Source organism: Malaya genurostris, chromosome 1, assembly GCF_030247185.1.
Source record: "Malaya genurostris strain Urasoe2022 chromosome 1, Malgen_1.1, whole genome shotgun sequence".
Taxonomy (NCBI): domain Eukaryota; kingdom Metazoa; phylum Arthropoda; class Insecta; order Diptera; family Culicidae; genus Malaya; species Malaya genurostris.
The window spans coordinates 149,364,555-149,384,631 of record NC_080570.1 but is presented as its reverse complement, the minus strand read 5'-3'; the positions used below and the strand labels follow the sequence as shown (position 1 = coordinate 149,384,631).

Genomic DNA, 20,077 nt, shown 5'->3' with positions numbered 1-20,077 from the left:
GATTCCTATTGATTTGATTGGTTTGCTTCAAAAGACGAACATTTCTATCGGTGTGCTGGTATCCATGAAATTCCAGAACGATGACACTAGTCAATACTTTGAATAAAATTAGTGTTTCATTTTAACAACATAACGCTCACTTTGTAACGGTTTGCCTGGTATTGGCTCTCATTTTCAACACATTTTGATCTTTTGTTTGGCAAATCTTCATATTCATCAAGCCATTTTCGTACATCCTCGATGAACAGAGGTGATAATTAGAATGGGTCAAATCTGGTGAATTCTGCGGGTGCGGTATGCGTTCCCGATCAAGCGTAGAAATTGAGCCACTTTGATGAATGTGGAGGAGCGTTGTCATGCTGCAGAATGACTTTGTCGTGTCTTAGAGCCCATTCGGGTCGTTTTTCGATTAATGTGTTGTTCAAATTGATTATTTGTTGACGGTAGTGCACGATATTAACTGTTTCGCCGGCTTCAAGAAGCTTGCAATAAACTTCAATATATCCATTTATCGTCGTCAGTTGAAACTTATTGCAAAAAAAAACCTTTTTCTCGTAGCGGATAAAGAGCATTTCGCAACGAGTTTTTCGTTTTCCATCTGTGGTTCGTTCAGTTTGGGCAAAATCCATTTACCAACCTTTTATAACTATAATTTTGAAAATTCGCAATAAAAGCGCAATTTTTTTTTATATTTTACATTTCTTAAAACTTGTCTGAAAGTCGCAAAACTTCGAAAATGTACATTAAAAAAACGCATAGCTTTGAAAAGGGAACGGGTCATTTCGTCGAAAGTCGTTTTGTCGAATGCCATTTCGCCGACAGTCGTTTCTCCGAATAGGTCATTTCACCGAAATGACCTTTTTAAAGATCGCTTGAAAAAAAGGCATGAAAATTAGCATTAAAAAAGTCGCATAAAAAGAGACTTGCGTATAGAAAAATTACTAAAAATTGTTTATTGTTTTGGTTATGTTTATAGATATCTGATGACAATATTTATTTCCTTACTAGTGCCGTTTTTACCGATTTGGTTGAGACTTTTAAATAGTCATTTGTTTTGGGCGATTTTACAAATCCTGACCTTATAATAAAACCCGCGCAATTTCCAAAATCCGCATAAAAACAGCGTAACTTCAAAAGTCATAACGCAGGTAAAAATCTACTTCAAAAAATCGTATAAAACAAGATCTCAGTGGAATATTACGTGCTCCCATTCAACATCACTTCAACAAAACTCGCAACGTTTGTTTAGTTTTTCTGCACAATTAATCACAGTCCGGTTTTCAACTGAAAACTGACCTAACCTGAAACAGTGTACTTCGATGAAAAATAAAAACAATGTTCTACCATTAGCACTTCTGAGTGGCATAACAGTTCAACATAAACTGTTATGCACTATCGAATCAAAGACGAAACGAAAAGTAAATTATTTATAACTTTTTTTTTGGATATACCGTGTTATAAGTTATTCTTTATATAGCTGTAACAGTAAGAAAATGTTCTAAAATACTTACCCTGCAAACATCAAACGAAACTATTTAACCGAGTATACAATTCTGATAAGTCAACGACAAAACTTAAAATCAAACAATGAAGGTTTTGGTACTGCATTCGAAAGCGGAAACAAATTCTCAGTAAGACTTGATAATTCGAAAACTTACCACGGGATCTACATTCGGACCGGAATCTACATGACATTTCGGAAGTTCTTACAAAATAAAAAATAAAATAAAACCTGAAATGTTATTATCACAAATATGTAATTTTTATTATTATTAAAATTCATAACTGGTTACATACAATAATGACTTTTTACAATTTTGCTAATATGTCAGTGTGTCCGAGTTTCTACTTCACTGTTGCTGCTGTTGCTGTAGCTCTACTTCCATTCACATAAGTTTTTTTCTGCTTCTTCTTCATGTTTTATTTGAATGTAGGATTTCAAAATAATTTAGCAATAATTTTTTCTTGCATCTGCCCGTTTTTTTTTTGTTTACTTGTAATACGTTACTTTTAATCAATAATAATTAAAATGAGTCGTATAGCACATTTCGACTAGGTTTACTTCTTTTCATTGTGTGTTAGGTAATCGTTTTTGACTTTCGTCGTTTTTTTATTCTCTGCTTCGTCACACTTTCCATCGGGAACCGTAAGTTTTCTTCTTTTTTTCTCTCTCTGTCGTTGACCACCAAAATTCTTCACTTTTCTTCTTCTTAGTATACAGTGCACGTGTTTACTTTATTTTTTTTCTTCTTCTTCTTCTTGTGTTTGTTATTCGCCTCCTCTAATGTTTTCTCACTCACTCACTCACTCGTTGCCAAACATTTCTTTTTTTTTTCGATCGCCACTCATGCGGAAACTGAAAAGCTCTAACAGGTCAGGAAATTTCATGTAATCCCTCTCGTCCCGATCTCGAGCAGCTTCGGTTCGTTGTTGTTCAGTTGGGACTCCATCGCATTGATATTGGACTTCAGCCGCAGCATCTGCAGTTCGACGCGGGCATTCTCCCGTTTAAGCTCGGTGATTTCCTCGTCCAGTGTCAGCATATCTTCGCCTCCACCGACACCTCCGGTGATCGCGTTTGGCTGTGCCTGGGGCGGTCCGACCACAACTCCGGCACCACCGCTGCCGATTCCGCCGCCCGCCACTGTCACCGAAGATGAATCGTTCTTGGAACGATGATCATCCGACGCTGGGCCACCACCGAGGACGACACCTCCGAGGGATGATGGTCCCGTTCCGATAGCCGATCCGTTGCTAGGTCCTAGTAGTCCGTTCTTCGTCGGATTGTAGTTCGTTGCCAGTTCTGCTGAAGCAAGAGAGAGCTGGAGCTTTAGGACACACACAGACACAGAAGAGGGCTACTACTACTAGAGTCAATCTTCGATCAGCTTACCGTTGAACGACTTTGCCGTTGCCGACGAATTCATCAGCACTTCATCGCTGTAGCGTGCTTTCTTGCTAGCCTGCTGACCTCCCTGGGCCGTCGGGCAACTGGCAGCCGATCGATGGGTACTAAAAGTACCATCTACATGCCCGTTTCCGTCGCATCCCGGTGTGGGACAGGTGAACGGTTCAAACTTGCCGGCCGCAGCCTGTGCCATCGCTGCCTTTGCCTGTTCGATTGTGCCACCATTCTCCAGGATATGCATCTTGTTGCGGAACGCTATCGGACAGCCGGACGCACTGTTGAAGATAGAAGAGCATTGGATCAGTTCGGGAACCGGTTGTGTAGAATCGAGTGCCGGTGGCAATGATGCATACCTTCGGTGCGACAGGAACTTGCCCGTCGAGTGGCCGGATCCGTCGCAGCCCGGAATCGGACATCTGCTTTGATGAAACAATCAAAACAAAACAAAAGTCGAAACCGAAAAAGGAACAAGAGAAGGAAGAGAGCAAAAAAGGGAAAACCTTAGACCTGGTACCGGATGCATGTGCTTTGAAAAGGGCTTTTGAAATTACCTTAACGGTTCGGATTCCTGACCGTCCCGGGGCTTGCTCTTCGGTTTCGAGGCTCGCGGACAACCGGACAGGCTTCGGTGTGAGCTGTAGTTGCCGGTGGCATGACCGGAACCATCGCAACCGGGTGTCGGGCATTTCAGTTCCTGTGATTGCGATGGGAACTGGGGCCGTTCCAAGCGCTGGTAACCGGTGAGTCTGAGGAGAGAATGAGGTTTTTTTTTTACTAGAGTCCAGGTAGGTTCGGTTTGTGATGAAAACAAAAGTACATACAGTTTGTCCATTGTTTTAGCTTTGTCCACAGTCTATTATTATTTATTTCTGATAGATTCGTCAGTTTTATTCTGGAGTTATAAATATAATTCTAATAGTTTAGTACCAACCAAGAGAGATTTGTGTGCAGGAAAGAGTGTATGTCAAAAATGACAGAGAAGACTTGGCTGAATGTTAAAAATTTTCATTTTAAGATTAGTCCTTTGTATGAATTGATTAGTTCAGAACATAATTTCAAAATGTTGCGATTAAATTCACAGTGCTGCATTATAATGAAATTTTTTTCTCCGGAAACTATGAACAACCGTTGAAAAATGAATATAATAGAATACGATCACTAAAACAAGATTATTTGATTGCGAATCCGACATTCTCCAGTGTTATAAAGTTTGACAAAAAGTTTGTTTTAAAGTTAAGAAAATTAAATATATTACTTATAGTGAGTCGTATCAGACTTCAGTTGGTTAGAAAAATACAATGAGACAAACGATTACACTCTACTCAGCTGCCATAAAAAGCGAGTAATATCAGTTAACATTTTTATAGAAAGCATATTTACCAAAAAATTGATTAAGGAAAGTAGAATTAAAGCTTTCAATCTGAGTATACCGTCCCCAGAGCTTTTTCTTGTTCCATATGTATACTTTCGAAGACAACTTATATCAATAAATGTAATCGATTTGGAACGTATTTATGAAATGATAATATGCACTGATTCAAGAAATATCTTTTCACTGCTTTTCAAATTAAATTAATTTGATATTTCTAAACCATGGTCTGAAAGGCGCTAAATCAACCTTTGCTCATTAGGAAGCATTAACTTTAACCTAACTTACCCTAGCGTACCCTGGCTTATAGTTTTGAAGCTTAATTTCTATGGGATAATCACTTTTTTTATTAAACTGAATTCAAAGCCTACTACGAATATATTTTACCCATTTTGATGGATCAGATTTGTTCTACAATGTATTCCAAACAACTTTTTCGAGGATACCATTAAAATTCAAGCAACTGTTGAGGCTCTAGAGAAACGAGTGTCGTTATCGCTTTCATTTAAAAAAACCAGTTTTAATCCACCTAGTGGTTTAATGATGCCTTTCTCATATAATTAATACTATCATTTGGAATACTGTGGTAGTCAATGAAAGAATAAACGGAATTGGTTTGTTCGGCCGTCTATTGGTAATGATTACCGATTAGAGTAATTTTGAGGCCGACTTAGATTTTTTTTAGGTTTTTTTGTTTCGCCACTTTAAGTGAAGGTATAATATTTTTAACACACTTTACCCCAAAATTCCGGAACCGAAAATCCGATCCAGATGGAATTCAGAAATTACGTATGGGATCGTAAGACCTTACATTTGTACCTAAATTTGTGATAATCGGTCAAACCATCGCTGAGAAAAGTAAGTGAGATCCATTTGGACAAATATAAACACTATTTCCGGTGCCTCCGGAATTGGAAACTGGGAACCAGCACAGCCGGAATCGGTTTGTTTGGCCATCTACTGATAATGACTACCAATTGAAGTAGTCTTGAGGTCAGCTTAGATTTTTTTTTCGTTTTCTGTTTCGCCTCTCTAAGTGGCGGTATACCTTTATGACATACTTTACCTTATAATTCCGGAATAGGATGTCGGATCCAAATTAAATTCAGAAGATTTGTAGAGGCCTACAAGTCCATTCGATTGAATCTAAGTTTGTGGAAGTCGGTCGTGCCATCTCTGAGAAAAATAGTATACATAATATCATTTGTTTGCACATTTTAACCCATAGCTCCGGAATTAGAAGTCAGATCCGACAAAAATTCAGGAATTCAGTATAGGAGTATAATTATAAGTATAATTCCGGAACAGGAAGTCGGATCCAAATAATATTCAATATTCAATAATATTCGGTCTAGCCATCTCTGAGAAAAGTTAGTGCAAAAAAACGCATACACACACATACATTTTGTGTTCTCGACAAACTGAGCCGAATAGTACATGACACTTGGCCCTCCAAGACTCGGTTCAAAGTTGGTTTTCACAGAGATTGCATAATATGAGAAAAGCAAAAAGGTGGTCAAAAGTCAGTACTGACTTTCAATGATTTTTAAGAGCTCACTTGTCTTCGAAAAAGTTTCACAGTATTCATTTGAAAGTGGCAGCTTAATTTTTATTACGGGGGTTGTACCAATTCGGAACAATAAAAATAAAATAAAATTTTTTCATCGGAAAATTTTTTTTTCAACGGGAAAATTCTTGAGACGTCCAGATCTGGTGTAATCTAAAAAAAATCGATTACTTTTCCACCATGAACCAAATTGTTGCGATTTTCATTTTGTTTACCTTTTTGAAACTTGATGGAACTTTTTTTCAGGCCTTTTAAAAGTTAGTTTTAGTCATTGAAATTATCAAAAGTTCAACAAATATTTAAAAACCGGAAAATATCAATAACCAATATATGATGAAATATTGTAAAAGTAGAACCTTTTCGAAAAGATTCCATGTTTAAACGTGTAAATCAGTTGAGTTATTACGAAGTAATATGATTTTGAAGAGGAGATGTTGATCGTGCGATGCTCACTGCAAAAGTGAGTTACAGAGACAGCACACGTTTGACGCCCTCCGTTTCTGAACCATGCATGGTTTCACCATGGCCATAGTGAAAGTGAGTCACAAGAATAGTACTCAAGATATTCTCATTAGAACATAAATTATACAAAAGAAAATTGTTGTCACTTTTGGCCAGCTTTTTGAGGTAAAGGTAAGTACTTCTACAATATTTCATTATATATTGGTTTCTGAAATTGTTCCATTTTTTCAATGTGTGTTGTACTTTTGATAATTTTCCGAATTTCAATAATTAAATTGAAAAGATCTAAAAAAAAGTTCCATTGAGTTCCACTTAAATTTCGCTCCGGCGCAAAATTTTATCTTAGGTAACAAAAATAAAAAATTTGGGATTTTTTACTTTCTACAATTATTCCAAAAAAAGCATGCATAAAACGCTTTATAGCTCCGAAACGATGCGCCCTAGATTTTTGGTATTTTCGACAATGTAAATTATTTTCAACAGCTCTAGAATTTGGTAGAAAAAAAAATTCATCTCTTCAGGAAAAAAGTGATAATTATATTTTTTTATCAAAGTAGGCCATGAATAATTAGTGATAGAATCAGATTACGCGGTATATATTTGTAAATGATTTCTCAAAAGCCACTACATGCGTTAAAAGAACGGTTTGGCAGCTACTAACTACTGTGGGTATGGACATTACATTTCATTATCAAACAAACATTCTTCAAATGGCAGAAACTATACGCCTACTTAGGGGAATGTGTTGGGACTACTAGGTGGTATAACAGCTCAACATCAACTGTTATGCATTGACGAATCGATGACGAAACTTGAAGAAAACTAGATTTAAGAAAAATGTATAATTTTAATAATTGTAATCTGTTGATACGAAAAAAAGAGGAGGTTTTATGCCTCCTGGATAGCAAGTTCGACAGAAACTTCGCATCCGGTTCATAGTAAAAATAAAATCACTGATCATTTTCCGTCGAATGTCCCAAATGAAATGACTGCATATGTGTAATACTAGGAACGTAAGCTTGAGCGACCACCCCTGGTTGCTATTCCGTTACTGATCGGGAATAGCTGAAATTGTACAGGGAATTTCTAGATGATCATATCTGGAACTGTCAAATCAACCTTCAATGCACATTTTCTGGTAGTCCTAGTAATAATTGATCAGTATCCGTGCCGGCCACGCCCGAACCTAGATCGACTAAGGAATGACAAAGGATGTTAGCCCAACACTTGCTGTTACTAGAGGTCGTATATACTACTGCGCTCTCCACAAGTGTTACACGAATAGGATATTTGTTAGTATAAATTTCAGTAATGGTAGTATTTGCGCGAGATTAATATGTTCCGGTTTCAACCATTAAACTCACAGATTTCCCGAGTGAACGTTTCAACAATATTCAGATTCACAGGTTCTTATTCATGGAAACTGAAGGGAAATTTTAAACACTCGTGGAACTACTAAAAACTTCCCTAATTTTTTCTTAATGAAATTGCATGCTGCGAATAAATACGAATCTATACAAAACAAGTGAATCGAATTTAGACAAAATAGTTGATTCATTATAGTGACATGACGTGTATTCTATATTCTACAGAGAACACATTTTGGTTAATGTTTTAGATACGAGCGGCGTCGATACCAAGATGGATTTTACACGCATTCCAGTATGATTGTGTCTGAATTTTTGGCCAACCACCAAAACGAAAGTCATCGCTCAGCCACCGTATTCACCAGATTTGGCCCCCTGTGACTTTTTCCAATCTCCAAAACTAAAATATCCACTCCGGGGAACGCGTCATGACATAAAAAGTAATTCGCTGAAGAAACTGAAGGCCATTCCAGACGTGGCCTTTGGCAAGTGTACGGAAAGTTTGATTGACCGCTGGAATGTCCGTGTATTGGTTTAAAAGGAGCCTAGGATATGTACAAAAATCTAAAAACAATCTTTTTTTTTTTTAAATTTAGTACGGATCAATTTTGATCAGAAGGCTCCAATCCATTTGAAATGACCAAATAAAGTTCAACAGACTTTACTATTTACCACGAAAAATGGTTGTTTGATTATATTGGTTGATCTGGGCAGCCGGTTACTGAGAGTATAATATTAATTTATTCACTTTACATTTGGAGTGTGATACGTAACCTCTTCTATCGGCTATCAGGAGATACGTGATCAAACATTTATGGGTATTCTCCTACTATTTATTTCTACTATTTATTCAACATACCGATAGATTTTACCTCTGTTATTAGCACTGTAATATTAACGGATTTTCGTAATAGAAGATTTCTAGCATTTAATTCTTAATCTTGAAAGACAAGTAAGGAAGAAGAAAACTAAACCAAATAAAACATTTCTCAGAAGTTAGATGGAAATGGATAAGAAATCATTTTGTCGTAGAATTATGAGAAAATATTTTTGAAGAAAATATTTTTCAGTACAGTAATCAAAAATTTAACACTTTCCCAGAGTAGTGAATTTTGAAAATGCACTCCTCAGTAAAATCCTACGTATTCACGTCAAAACCGACCTTGGCGTTGATGATTTTTATGTGGAGGGAACCGCTTGAAGAAAGTCGAGCCAACAAAAAATGCTCATGAAAAAAAAATCGCATTGTCAATATGTAACTTAGAAAATCTACTTTAAAATATCGATACAAAAAACACTTCAGTATTGAACACACAGCGTAATCCCCTTCTTCAGCCTTTTAGGTTTATCATCGTGATCAAAATTGGGTTTTCACTGAATTAATTTTTTTTTCAAAACTGTAAAAACTTTGTGTTTTTTCTCACGGTTGTTTTTGCTCGAGAAATCAAGTCGATTTTTTTTATAGGTTTGTTAGAGAACTCTTGCGCCTGTTTGGCCATTTGTCCGATGGACAAGAGAGAATTTTCCATTATTTTTCCGCAATGAACCAAATTGTTGCGATTTTCATTTTGTTTACTTTTTGACAATGAACAATATTAGGAGAAAAAAATCTAAGTGGAACTCGATGGAACTTTTTTCAGGCCTTTAATTAATTTAGGTAATTTATTATTTTAGTTTTAATTATTGAAAATCCGGAAAATTATTAAAAGTTAAACACGTTAAACAATAGTATCTACAATATTCTCAGAACAAAATTACGAATTTTACAGGTGACATAATTCTAGAAACGATACAATTCATAACAACCTAACTTTTTAAATGACGCAATATATCATTCGTGCAGAATTTCACAGGTACCGAGTGTAATTTGCACTCGCTTACCAAGTGCCACTGTATGGATTATCATGCTTCTGTGGCTCAGTCGATTAACTGACGTGCTTTGTGATCTAATGTTTCTCGGTTCAAGTCGCGCTGTTACTATCGATCTTTTTTTAATTTCATCTTATTGCAAGCCATGTAATTTTCGAATCACACAATTTTACATATTTTTATAAAATGTAAAATCATAAGATTTTGTTCTAATTGTGTTTGTTTTCCATTATTGTAAAAATAAATTTTGAAACTAACTCAATATTGGTGTGTTTGTTTGCGTCGTGTATACATTTTCATTTCAAAAATTGTGTGACATTTAATTATACTTCACTGTGATTAGTAGTGCATTTTAAAGCAGATCTGTTAAGTTCTGGAGAATGTTCTACAGATGTACCAAAGAAGCGTAGTTGACAGAGCGTCTCCCCGGAAAGGAGAAGGGTTCAAGGTTCGAGTCCTTCTTCTGCGCGATGTTTTTACGCATTTTGTTCAATTTTCGCTGTTTCGTGTATTTTTTACTTTTCTCTCTGTGTGTTAGTCATTAGCAGTGATGTGTAGAATATTTTATATAATTAAACTGTATCAAGCAAAACAGGCAATCAAATCAAGATCAAAGGCAAGATCAAATTTTTCAATTGAAATGTCAGTCAGTCTCAACAGAAGGACACAAGCAATTCAAAACACAACAACCAACTCAACTTACCCTGCCTTCAGCAGATTGTCGTGGGGCGAAATGTGCTGACTGAGTGCCGGCGGCGTCACGAAGCTGGCACTACTGCTCGGCGGATAACCGGAGGGAACGGTCGGCGGGTAGACACCGGAACCGAGCGAGCTGGCGTACGGGCCACTGTACTGGTAGGCATTCGGTGCGTAGCCCGGATAGCCGTTGGCGTAGTCCGGCTGGACCACCATCCCGTAGCTGGCGTGGGGACTGTAGCCTGCAGAGTACGGAGAAATGTTCTCGCTTGAGAAGAAGGCCTGGCCACGGTCCGGCACGTTGCACTCACCGCTGGTGTCACGATATGTGTCGGCATAGTAGGACCCACCGCTGTCCGGCGTCGATTCCCGACTATAGGAAGCCGACGGGGGCTGCGGTCGTGCAAAACCGATCCCCAGCGGACGATCCGAAGCGGTAAATTCGGTCTGGCCTACTACGTCCGACGAGGTACGCGATTCCGGAACATCGTTCGTATACACTGCGTTGTTGTTGTTACTGTTGTTGTTATTATTATTGTTGTTGTTGTTTGTATTATTGTTGTTATTGTTATTATTGTTCGTAGTTGCAGCGGAGGCATTTGTGGATGCGGGGCCAGTACCGCTGCTACCATTCGATACTCCTCCATTGCCGGTGTTTCGGCCGAAATGGGGACTGGTTCCACCGCTGAACACATGAAAATGAAACAATCCCTAATGAGTACCAAAAAAAAGTTGGCTCGTTGTACAAGAAAAAATTTACCTATTGTTTGAACTGAGATCCAAGGTCGCCTGAGGACTGCTACGCTGATGTGGACTAGCTCCCGGTTCCGGACTGGTAGAAGAGATCTTGTGAGTGCGATGATCGTCCGGTTTTCGACTGCCCGGATTCGGAGATGGAGTTCCGCTGGCTTTGTACGGAATCGGTGGACTTGCTTCCTTAACGCTTAGGTTGATGGCGGAAAACCCGGGCGGCATGGTTCCGCAAGTGGGATCGTAATGATACATCGGCCGGGGATAGATCGGACCGGTGGCTTCGTCCATTTCGACCTTCATCATCGGGTGATGCCGATCGGTAGGTCCGGTTGCCAGTCCAAGATGATGTTGGGTCGTTTGGATTTCCGGAGGTGCCGGAGGTTCGGCGGCTGCCAAATATTTCTGCTCTTCGTCGATGATGGACTGCGAGTATCCGTACGAAGAGTACAGATTACTTCGCTGCGGTGGATAGCTAGTGTCGTACCGTTCGAAAGCTGTCTGTGGAGCCGGTTCATATGGACGATGGTTCGTCAAGTGGGACCCGGTCGGATCGTACTCACCCAACCGGTTACCCATCGTGGCCGGTGAAGACAGTGTGCTCATCTGGGCGTACGAACGACCATCGTTCAGGTCTGTGTAACGCAGGTTGTCCCGCGTGACGTACGAGTAACTGTTATCGATCATTTTAACTCACGTAAACTGACACCGGTTAATAACACTTACGAGTAAGAGGCTAGTTTGTAACACGCTTGCGCTTAACTTATTTGGTGATATCAGTAGAAATCGTATAGATATTGCACTTTTTTGAACAACGTGAAACTTGTTCTACACTAATTGTAATCGCTTAAACGGTTAGATTCGGTTTCGATGTCTCTCGTAGAATATTGCACTTTCCTGAAACGAGAGAAAAAAGACAGTGATCAGTAAAATCCAGTTCTCCTTAAAACCGACTTTAATTATTGACTGCCAGAAAACAACAACCCTACGATGCTTTCTGCTTTGATTACATTAAAAATCCGGCACGAAATTCGCTCGAAGGCCGTAAAAAGATAATGAGCAACTAGAGGCCTCACCCCTTCTGGCCCCTTTCTTTCCCCCTTTTGTATGTCGTTCCCGTAGTTCCCCGCCACCGCCACCGCCACCACCACCAGCCGGCATGTATGTGGATGCTGCGGTTCCAAGCGCCGAAGAGCCGTTCGTTCAGATAATAATAGCAACCATCATATTTATCTCTGCGACGGAAATAAAATCATGCTCCGCGCGTACGAAGCGAGTGGCACCACCACCGGTATCCTTGCTAAGAAAAGCTAACTGTCCTGTAGGAATTCCCAAAGACATGAAGACTATGATTTATCACTCTGCCTTCTGCTGCAGATTTTGCCGTCGCCACCGCCACCACCGGTAGAAAAGGCCGCCCCCTGGATCGGTACTTCGGTTCCCCTTGACAAAAGGATGTCCCTATCCGGCAAAAAACACGAGAGCCGAGCGACAGGCGCAACCCCTTTCTTTGTGTGCGAGGAAAAATAGTGACGATGACAGTAAAGAGCACTTGTGACATTCATAATTTTTATTGATTATACGGACGATAAAGTAGACGAGCGGCGGCTGTTGCCACCGCCAATGTCAGGACGGTGCTCCTGCTTTCCAACAGGAATCGCTTTATCTGTCACTTCCGCTGTTCCGTACGTCGGTCTGTCTCTCTGTCTGTCTGTCTGTCTGTACCGGATGAAGGAGCTTCTTGTTGTTTTCTATTTATTTCACATTTATCTATTCGGCAAAAGGTGGATTTGGCTTGTTTTGATATATTTCGTAAGCGATGTAATCGCATTGTCATACATTTATTCATGGGCGCACGTTGCGAGCTAGATTTGGCAGTAGATCAACGGAGGATGGCATGATTTAGTTTCGTTTGCCTGAGCGCCAAATCATTGACAACGAATCAGGGATGGAGGCTGCGGGGTTGGGCAGGATGGCTTCTAAGCAAAGAAGCCAGCTGGATCCTGAAACATTTTTCAGTTCGTTCAAGTGCTCAAGAATTCATTTATTTAATACTTATAATCAACAAACAAAATATGGCCCTGATGATTGTTTCTTAGTATTTAAAATAAATAGATTTAATCCCGTTAATACCAGAAATAGTAAACAACTCCTTAGATCCATTATCATCGACGTTAACCGTCAACCGTCGATTGCAGAGATACGATTTAGTCCACTGAAAAATGCAGGAACCTAGTCGGTCCAGAGTTTGGCGATAGTAATTTGCTTTGGCACTTGTATTTGACAGCTGGCAAATTTTACAGTTATCCGATTTGATTCAAGCACAATTTGCAGAGAAGGACGATGTCAAACAAGTTTCACTAAAGGGGTTGGTACTGCGGTAATTCTGGGTGCACAACCGGGTTTGCTTCAAATGTGGACAGAAGTTAACATACTTCTTCAAGCTGAGTCTGAAAGTTTTGCAAGTCATTAAGTGACAAATCACAAGTAAGCTCGTCTCAGTTCCCAGATACATTTTCTACAAGTTGCGCCGCTTTTAAACGACGATGAATAACCACAAGCACGCCACCTTCGATTGTCTTCGAACTGTTTCGGAGTTCACGATCGCAACGGAACATAACATAGCATGAAATCATGAATAATAGGCATGTTCTCATCAGAAGACTTGTTTTATGATTATCATAATTTTTTCATCATGGTACTGGCACTGGATTTTTATCCGAATATATTCCCATGCATTATTCGTCAAAATATTTTTCTTCGACCCATGAATAATAATAGGAAACTTCCTACACAGACTAGCATAACCTTCCAAATGGCACAGTTTGCTTCTACATTCATGACGTTGTGTCTCTTTCATAAAATAAAATCTATGGATTTACAGCGGAAACCGACTTTTGAACCGAGGGTTGAGTGTTCTGTACTATTCGAATAAGTTTTTCAAGATCAGCAAATGTCTGAGTGTGGGTGTCAAATATTGTCCTTCAATTTTCTCGGAGGAGGCTGAACCGATTTTTACACACTTAGATTGAAATGGTCCTATAGTTACATACAAAATTCTTGAATTTCATTTAGATCCGATCTCCGATTCCGGAACTATAGGGCGATATGCACCAAAAGAGTAAATATAATGCCACTCAATTTTAATATGGTTGCGCAAACTGTCAGCTTGAGCTTGGGCGACCACCCCTGGTTGCTACTCCGTTACTGATTGGGATTAGCTGAAATTATACGGAGAATTTCTAGATGATCCAACCTGGGACTGGTAAATCATCCTTCAATGTACATCTTCTGGTAAAGCCAGAATGCATTGATCAGTACCGGCGCCGGCCAGGCCCGAACGCAGATCGTCTAAGGAATAGGAAGGGATGTTAGTCCAACACTTGTTGTTACTAGAGGCCGTATATACTACTGCGCACTCCACAAGTGTCACGGGAGAAGGATATTTGTTAGCAAAAGTCTCAGTATTGGTATTATTCGCGCACGACTCAGTATGTTCCGGTTTCAAGATGCTCGGATGCACCACTAAACTCACTGACTTCCCGAGTGAACGTTTCAACAATATCCGACACTGAAGTCCCGGGAAGTCGTAATGCACAGTTCTTATTCGTGAAAACTAAAGGACAATTTGAAATACTATCGCGTAACGAATGAAAAATTCCCTATTTTTTATAAATGAAATTATGTGATACAAAATAAACGAGTGAATAGGATTTAGACAAAATAGTAATTTTTATCATTCAATTTATAATCTTGAAATACAATCAATAACATGGAAGAAGAAAACATTCCAAATTAAACTTTTCTCCGAAGCTAGACGGAAATTGATAGGTTGAATGAAGAGATAATTTAGTAAAATAGAGTAATCAGAAGTGAAACGTTGAAAATATCTGATAACTGAAAAGAAAAAGAAACTCTTGCAGTTTTCGCCTTTTACGACATGGAAGCAGGAACCCAGTGGATCTATTCTTAATTCATTTTTTTTTCGCCGAATTCCACACGGCATCTAGGATGGTACTGTCCGGAGAGAGCTAATAGGTACTATCAATCTTTTAGTGGACCCCAGCCCCTAGGTTGCTCAAACTGAGACGATAATTAAAAAAATTGTGACCCACTTTTTACCTTTTTAATAAATTAATACCTGTTTTAATCCACCTAGTGATGCCTGTCTCATATATATATATATATATATATATATATATATATATATATATATATATATATATATATATATATATATATATATATATATATATATATATATATATATATATATATATATATATATATATATATATATATATATATATATATATATATATATATATATATATATATATATATATATATATATATATATATATATATATATATATATATATATATATATATATATATATATAATACAGTGGTCATCTTTTCAAAATGTTTCTCTTTTAGAGAAACCAAAGAAATTGTTTGTGCATTAACTCGTATAACATACATAATGAAACAATGCTTTGCTCGCGTAGGCCATCCTTAAGAAAACTATTATTAAATATTAACTATTATATGTACTTCCAGCACCGGAACCCGAGAACCGGTATAATCGAAGTCGGTTTGTACGGCCACCAACTAACATGACGTACCAACTCTACTATTTTTTTATGATTTTCAAAAGCGACAACGGTACTCGTCTCTCTGAAGACAAAAGACATCCGCGGAAAAGTTACAATGTACAATGTAGAATGAAGCTGTTTCATTGAAATGGGTAAAATATTTCCTAGTAGGCTCAAATTTCAGTATAATTAAAAAAAAATGTGATTGTTCCATAGAAATGCAGCTTCAAAACTATGAAGCCAGGGTACGCCGCAAGTTGATTTAGTGCAGACTTGCGCAAGATGTTGAAATCTGAATTAAAATTTTGAGTTCTTACGCTGACAACATTATTGCCTTCAAATTTGAAACACCAAGTTCCAAATATCATCTTGGACACGGTATAAAAAAAACAGAGCAAAATGATAAAACATCGAAAATGATTGAAAAATTAATTAAATAGCAAAAATTTGGTTTCCTTCGAAAATGAATAAGGAATTCGAAGCGTCACAGATTCGAGAAAGCATTCGGATTGGTTAGAAGAATATGCATTATCACCATCTGAGACATCTTGAAAGTACATAAAACTCTTAAAACAATGTGTAGAATACAATTGAGCGTTGTGTGTATAATTAATTTTATAAGTATTCATATATGCAGCTAAAGCTGAAGAAGGTTACGCAAAACTAACAGCAAAATTGTTTTAGGTTCAAGTATTTTAGTTAGCTTAGGGATTTATTTTCGCTCGGGCAGCGTTTGTATGGAATCGTTCTACTGTGGGGTGCTAATGAACTAAGAATATAAGACAAAGAGCGGTCCCAAAATGTACCATTTGTCAAAAAACATAGGAAATCCTCAACACCTAAGAAATCAGTGAATTAAAATAATGGCTGAACCGATTTCCTCCATCTAAAGATGCAAATGAAAAGTCTTAAGATCCCATAAAAACCTCTATTTTTTAATCAGATTCGACTTCCGGTTCAAAAGGTACTGGGTGATTCGATGTCATGCAATTTTACATGCATTCATTGGGTTTATCGGATTTGCAGATTTTGATAGACGATGACCAGACAAACTTCACTATTCTTTACGTTTCATCTTCGAATCGTCATTGCAGAGCAGTTCAAATTGAACTGCTTGGTGCAAAAACTTAGACAGTTCAATTTGAACCGCTAAGCAGATGTAAAGTTAACGCTATTTGCGAAACATTTTTTTAAACTGTGCCGAAACGTTTCCTTCGGGACGTCAGAAAAAACGTCAGACGCTACGGCGCAATATAAGAAAGTGTTTGGCAAATAGCGTTAACTTCACGTCTGCTTCAAATTGAACTGTCTAAGTTTTTGCACCAAGCAGTTCAATTTGAACTGCTCTGCAATGACGAGTTGAAGATGAAACGTAAAGAATAGTGAAATCGGTTATGTGCCTAAAGCACCAAAACCGCCTTTAGGCAAACTCCTAAATAAACAGATAAACTTATTTCATTTTTTTGGTTTTTGATCGCGGAAGATACACAAAAATTTTGTTTGCTACGCTGATTATCGAAAATTTTGTATCAAATGAAATGGTTTACAATCCCTTAGGTTCCTATAACTGGCGTCGACTACACCGGCTTCTGAATTCCGGTTTCAAAAATATCGGGAATGGAAGAGCTCAATCATTTCCTTCAAGATTACAAAATCGAATTTCATAAAAAAAATCAAATTAAAAGACTCATGGTCCCATACAAAATGTGTGAATTTTATCCTATTCTGGTATTACAGGGTAATGCATTTTTGAAGTTCAAACCGTCATAGAAGATGATGATACCAAAAAAATCTTCTTAGTTGGACTTAACAGTGTCCCAATTAATTCATTATAGGAATTCATGATCATACGAACCGTTTTAGGTTATGCTGGTTATCCCTGAACACCGGTTCTGGAAGTACCGTACATAATGACCACAACCTCTAAAGTGGAACTATCTTCGACATCTCATGGAGTGCTGAATCGATTGTCACACGTTTAGATTCTAAGGAATAATTTTATGGTTCCATAAAATTCCTCTTTTCGATTCAACTTGCAGTTCCGAAATTACAGGATTGAAACGACGATCAATAAAATAGTTACATGAAAAAAAAAAAACGAAGAATATTCATGCAAAAAATACATGCGGATTGATAAAAAAAAAGTATTATCTCACTGCTAGGTGGATTAAGCTCGTTTTTGCCTGTCTCTTATAGATGTCAAATAGTCTCACTAAGTTTTCACCGAGATGGCCGAACCGATTTTTGACAAACTAAGGTTCAAATGGAAGGTCCTGTGGTCCCATAAGGAATTCCTGAATTGCATACGGATCCGACTTCCGGTTGCGGAATTAGGGTAAGGTGTGTTAAAAATGATATACAATCACTTAAGCGGGCAAAACTAAACACGTGAAAAATTCTCTAAAATCGCCTTAAAACTACTCCAATCGATAGCTTTTATCAGTAGACGGCCAAACAAACCGCATCCGGCTTTTTTTTCAAGAATCGAAGAAAATTATTTTGAAGAGTATCACCGTATTATATATGAGTGTATAATTGATATGAGAAAGGCATCATTACACCGCCAGGTGGATTAAAAAATGTTTTTGTAAGTGTACTTACTGACAGAATCAGATTTTCATTGCGACCGCACGCAACTGCCTTCCGCACTTGCTCTTCTTTCGACCCTTATCTTCGATCTAAAAGCTTGTATTATCATCATCAAAATTGGATGAAGTATTTTCCGAAATATACGTATTTAGGGGTGTTCAGATTTTATCGCGTACAAGCCATACATTTATATATTAGAATGTATAGAATTATATATTAAAACAGAATTTCAAATAACATATTATTTGTTCAAGTTCATAAAATTTATGTTGCTAATGTTACTGAAACAATTCTCAAGTCCAACAACATTTTCAGAAGTAAACCCAATCTAATTCTATGAAGTTTTAGGTCATTTTTTAGGACGTCAAATTGTACAGTGAATTTGATCAGTGGCGTCTCGTCCTCATGTGCACCTCGTGCACGCGTCCCCAACCCCATCCAAATTAAATTATTTTTTTGGAATCTTTATTTATTCGATGAAAGCAGGTTTGATTGCACCGAAATTGCGTGTATGTACACGCATCTCATATACATCAGCCATTAAATTTCAAGTATCAACAGTGACAACAGTCGCTGTGTTAGTGTCTTTTCCGTGCACATGAGTTACTGCACAGATTGAAGAAGAGAAAGAATTATTAAAATATCCCAACCCATATTGTAAAACACAAGCGAATCGCCAATCCTCAATCTTTAGTTTTCACTTACAACGAACTGTTACATCTGCTATCATACTACATAAGCACTAAGCAGTGCACAACTAGTCAATTTTGTCACGAGACGCTAGTGAATTTGATGTTAATTTTATTTTACTACAAAATTAATCGAAAACTTGAAAATCAAAATACTAATCAATGAACTGCTAAGCAGACGTAAAATTGGTTTGTATAAAACTACTAAGTGGCGTAGTGGTTCAATGTGAACTGCTATGCAATAACGAGTCTAAGACGAAACATAAAAAATATAACTCTCAAATTGATTTAGTTTGAACCAACTCTAAATGTTAAAAACCAAGTACAAAATGTGTCCTTCGAAGTAAGTACTTTACAGGTCTAGTTGAACAAATTGTACTTAATCCTCTAAATCGCTGGCCGCACGTTACAGCCGGTAGTTTCTCACACAATTACGTCAGAACGAAACAATAAATGACGTACAAATGAGTTGAAATAGTTCGAATTTGTACGTTTATGTTTAAAAAAGACTTTTACGAAAGTCAGCCTTGCGAATTGAGGGGTTGAACAAATTTCGTTCTTGTCATATGTCGTAAATTAAGATGAGAATATCTATACTGACTGAAAAAAATACCTTTTTATTTAACGACTACTAGCAGTATTAGTTTTATACTTTTTTGTGCAGTGTCTGCAGCAGTTTTGTTTTTTTTTTCAAGATTGTACCTTATTTTATGAAAACTCACGATACGAAACACACAAGTCAACTCACAAATAGGCCAAATAAAGCCGACATAAAAATAGATGCCGATGACGATAATTTCGTTCAACGTGGTTTTAACCACTTTTATCCAGCCCAATAAAACCACGAACCCAGAAATGTCAGAGTTCGTGTCAGTCAACGATTAGTACCATCATATTTTTATTCATCAACTAAAACCGCAGCGCAGAAACATGTGTTTCCGAAAGCCTTAGCCCGACACCTGAACGACCTTTTTCCCACGGAGTGTCGTATAATTATGATAAACTATAATAGAAAAAAAAACATCCCCAACGAATTCCGTCGACAGCTGTCATGCGACAGGGAACCGGACGATTCGTTGGCAGTCGCGCAGAACATGAAATCAGTGACAACCGAATTATTACTGCATTTCATCGCCCCATCATCGGACGCGCCAAGTGCAATGTTCTTCCGATGGGGATGTCACAAAACATTGCCGTCGGCATGACTTGGCAG

The 20,077-nt window shown here is 37.8% G+C and overlaps 1 protein-coding gene across 2 annotated transcripts in view; it reads right to left on the bottom strand.

The window, feature by feature from the left end:
* Positions 1-1,791: 1,791 nt before the first annotated feature.
* The window catches only part of LOC131426181 (phosphatidylinositol 3-kinase 2-like), a 29,451-nt gene continuing 11,165 nt past the window's right edge, over positions 1,792-20,077 (bottom strand). Inside the window, exons 2-8 of one of the 2 annotated variants that reach the window (XM_058588698.1) lie at positions 10,999-11,885; positions 10,550-10,923; positions 10,246-10,480; positions 3,460-3,654; positions 3,262-3,324; positions 2,894-3,183; positions 1,792-2,803 (exon numbers count right to left, since the gene is read on the bottom strand). In XM_058588698.1, coding sequence (XP_058444681.1) covers positions 2,385-2,803; positions 2,894-3,183; positions 3,262-3,324; positions 3,460-3,654; positions 10,246-10,480; positions 10,550-10,923; positions 10,999-11,675 — 2,253 coding nt within the window. In that variant the 5' untranslated portion in view covers positions 11,676-11,885 and the 3' untranslated portion in view covers positions 1,792-2,384. Of the gene's footprint in view, positions 2,804-2,893; positions 3,184-3,261; positions 3,325-3,459; positions 3,655-10,245; positions 10,924-10,998; positions 11,886-20,077 lie in introns of both variants that reach the window. The other variant, XM_058588697.1, reaches the window with a different exon arrangement.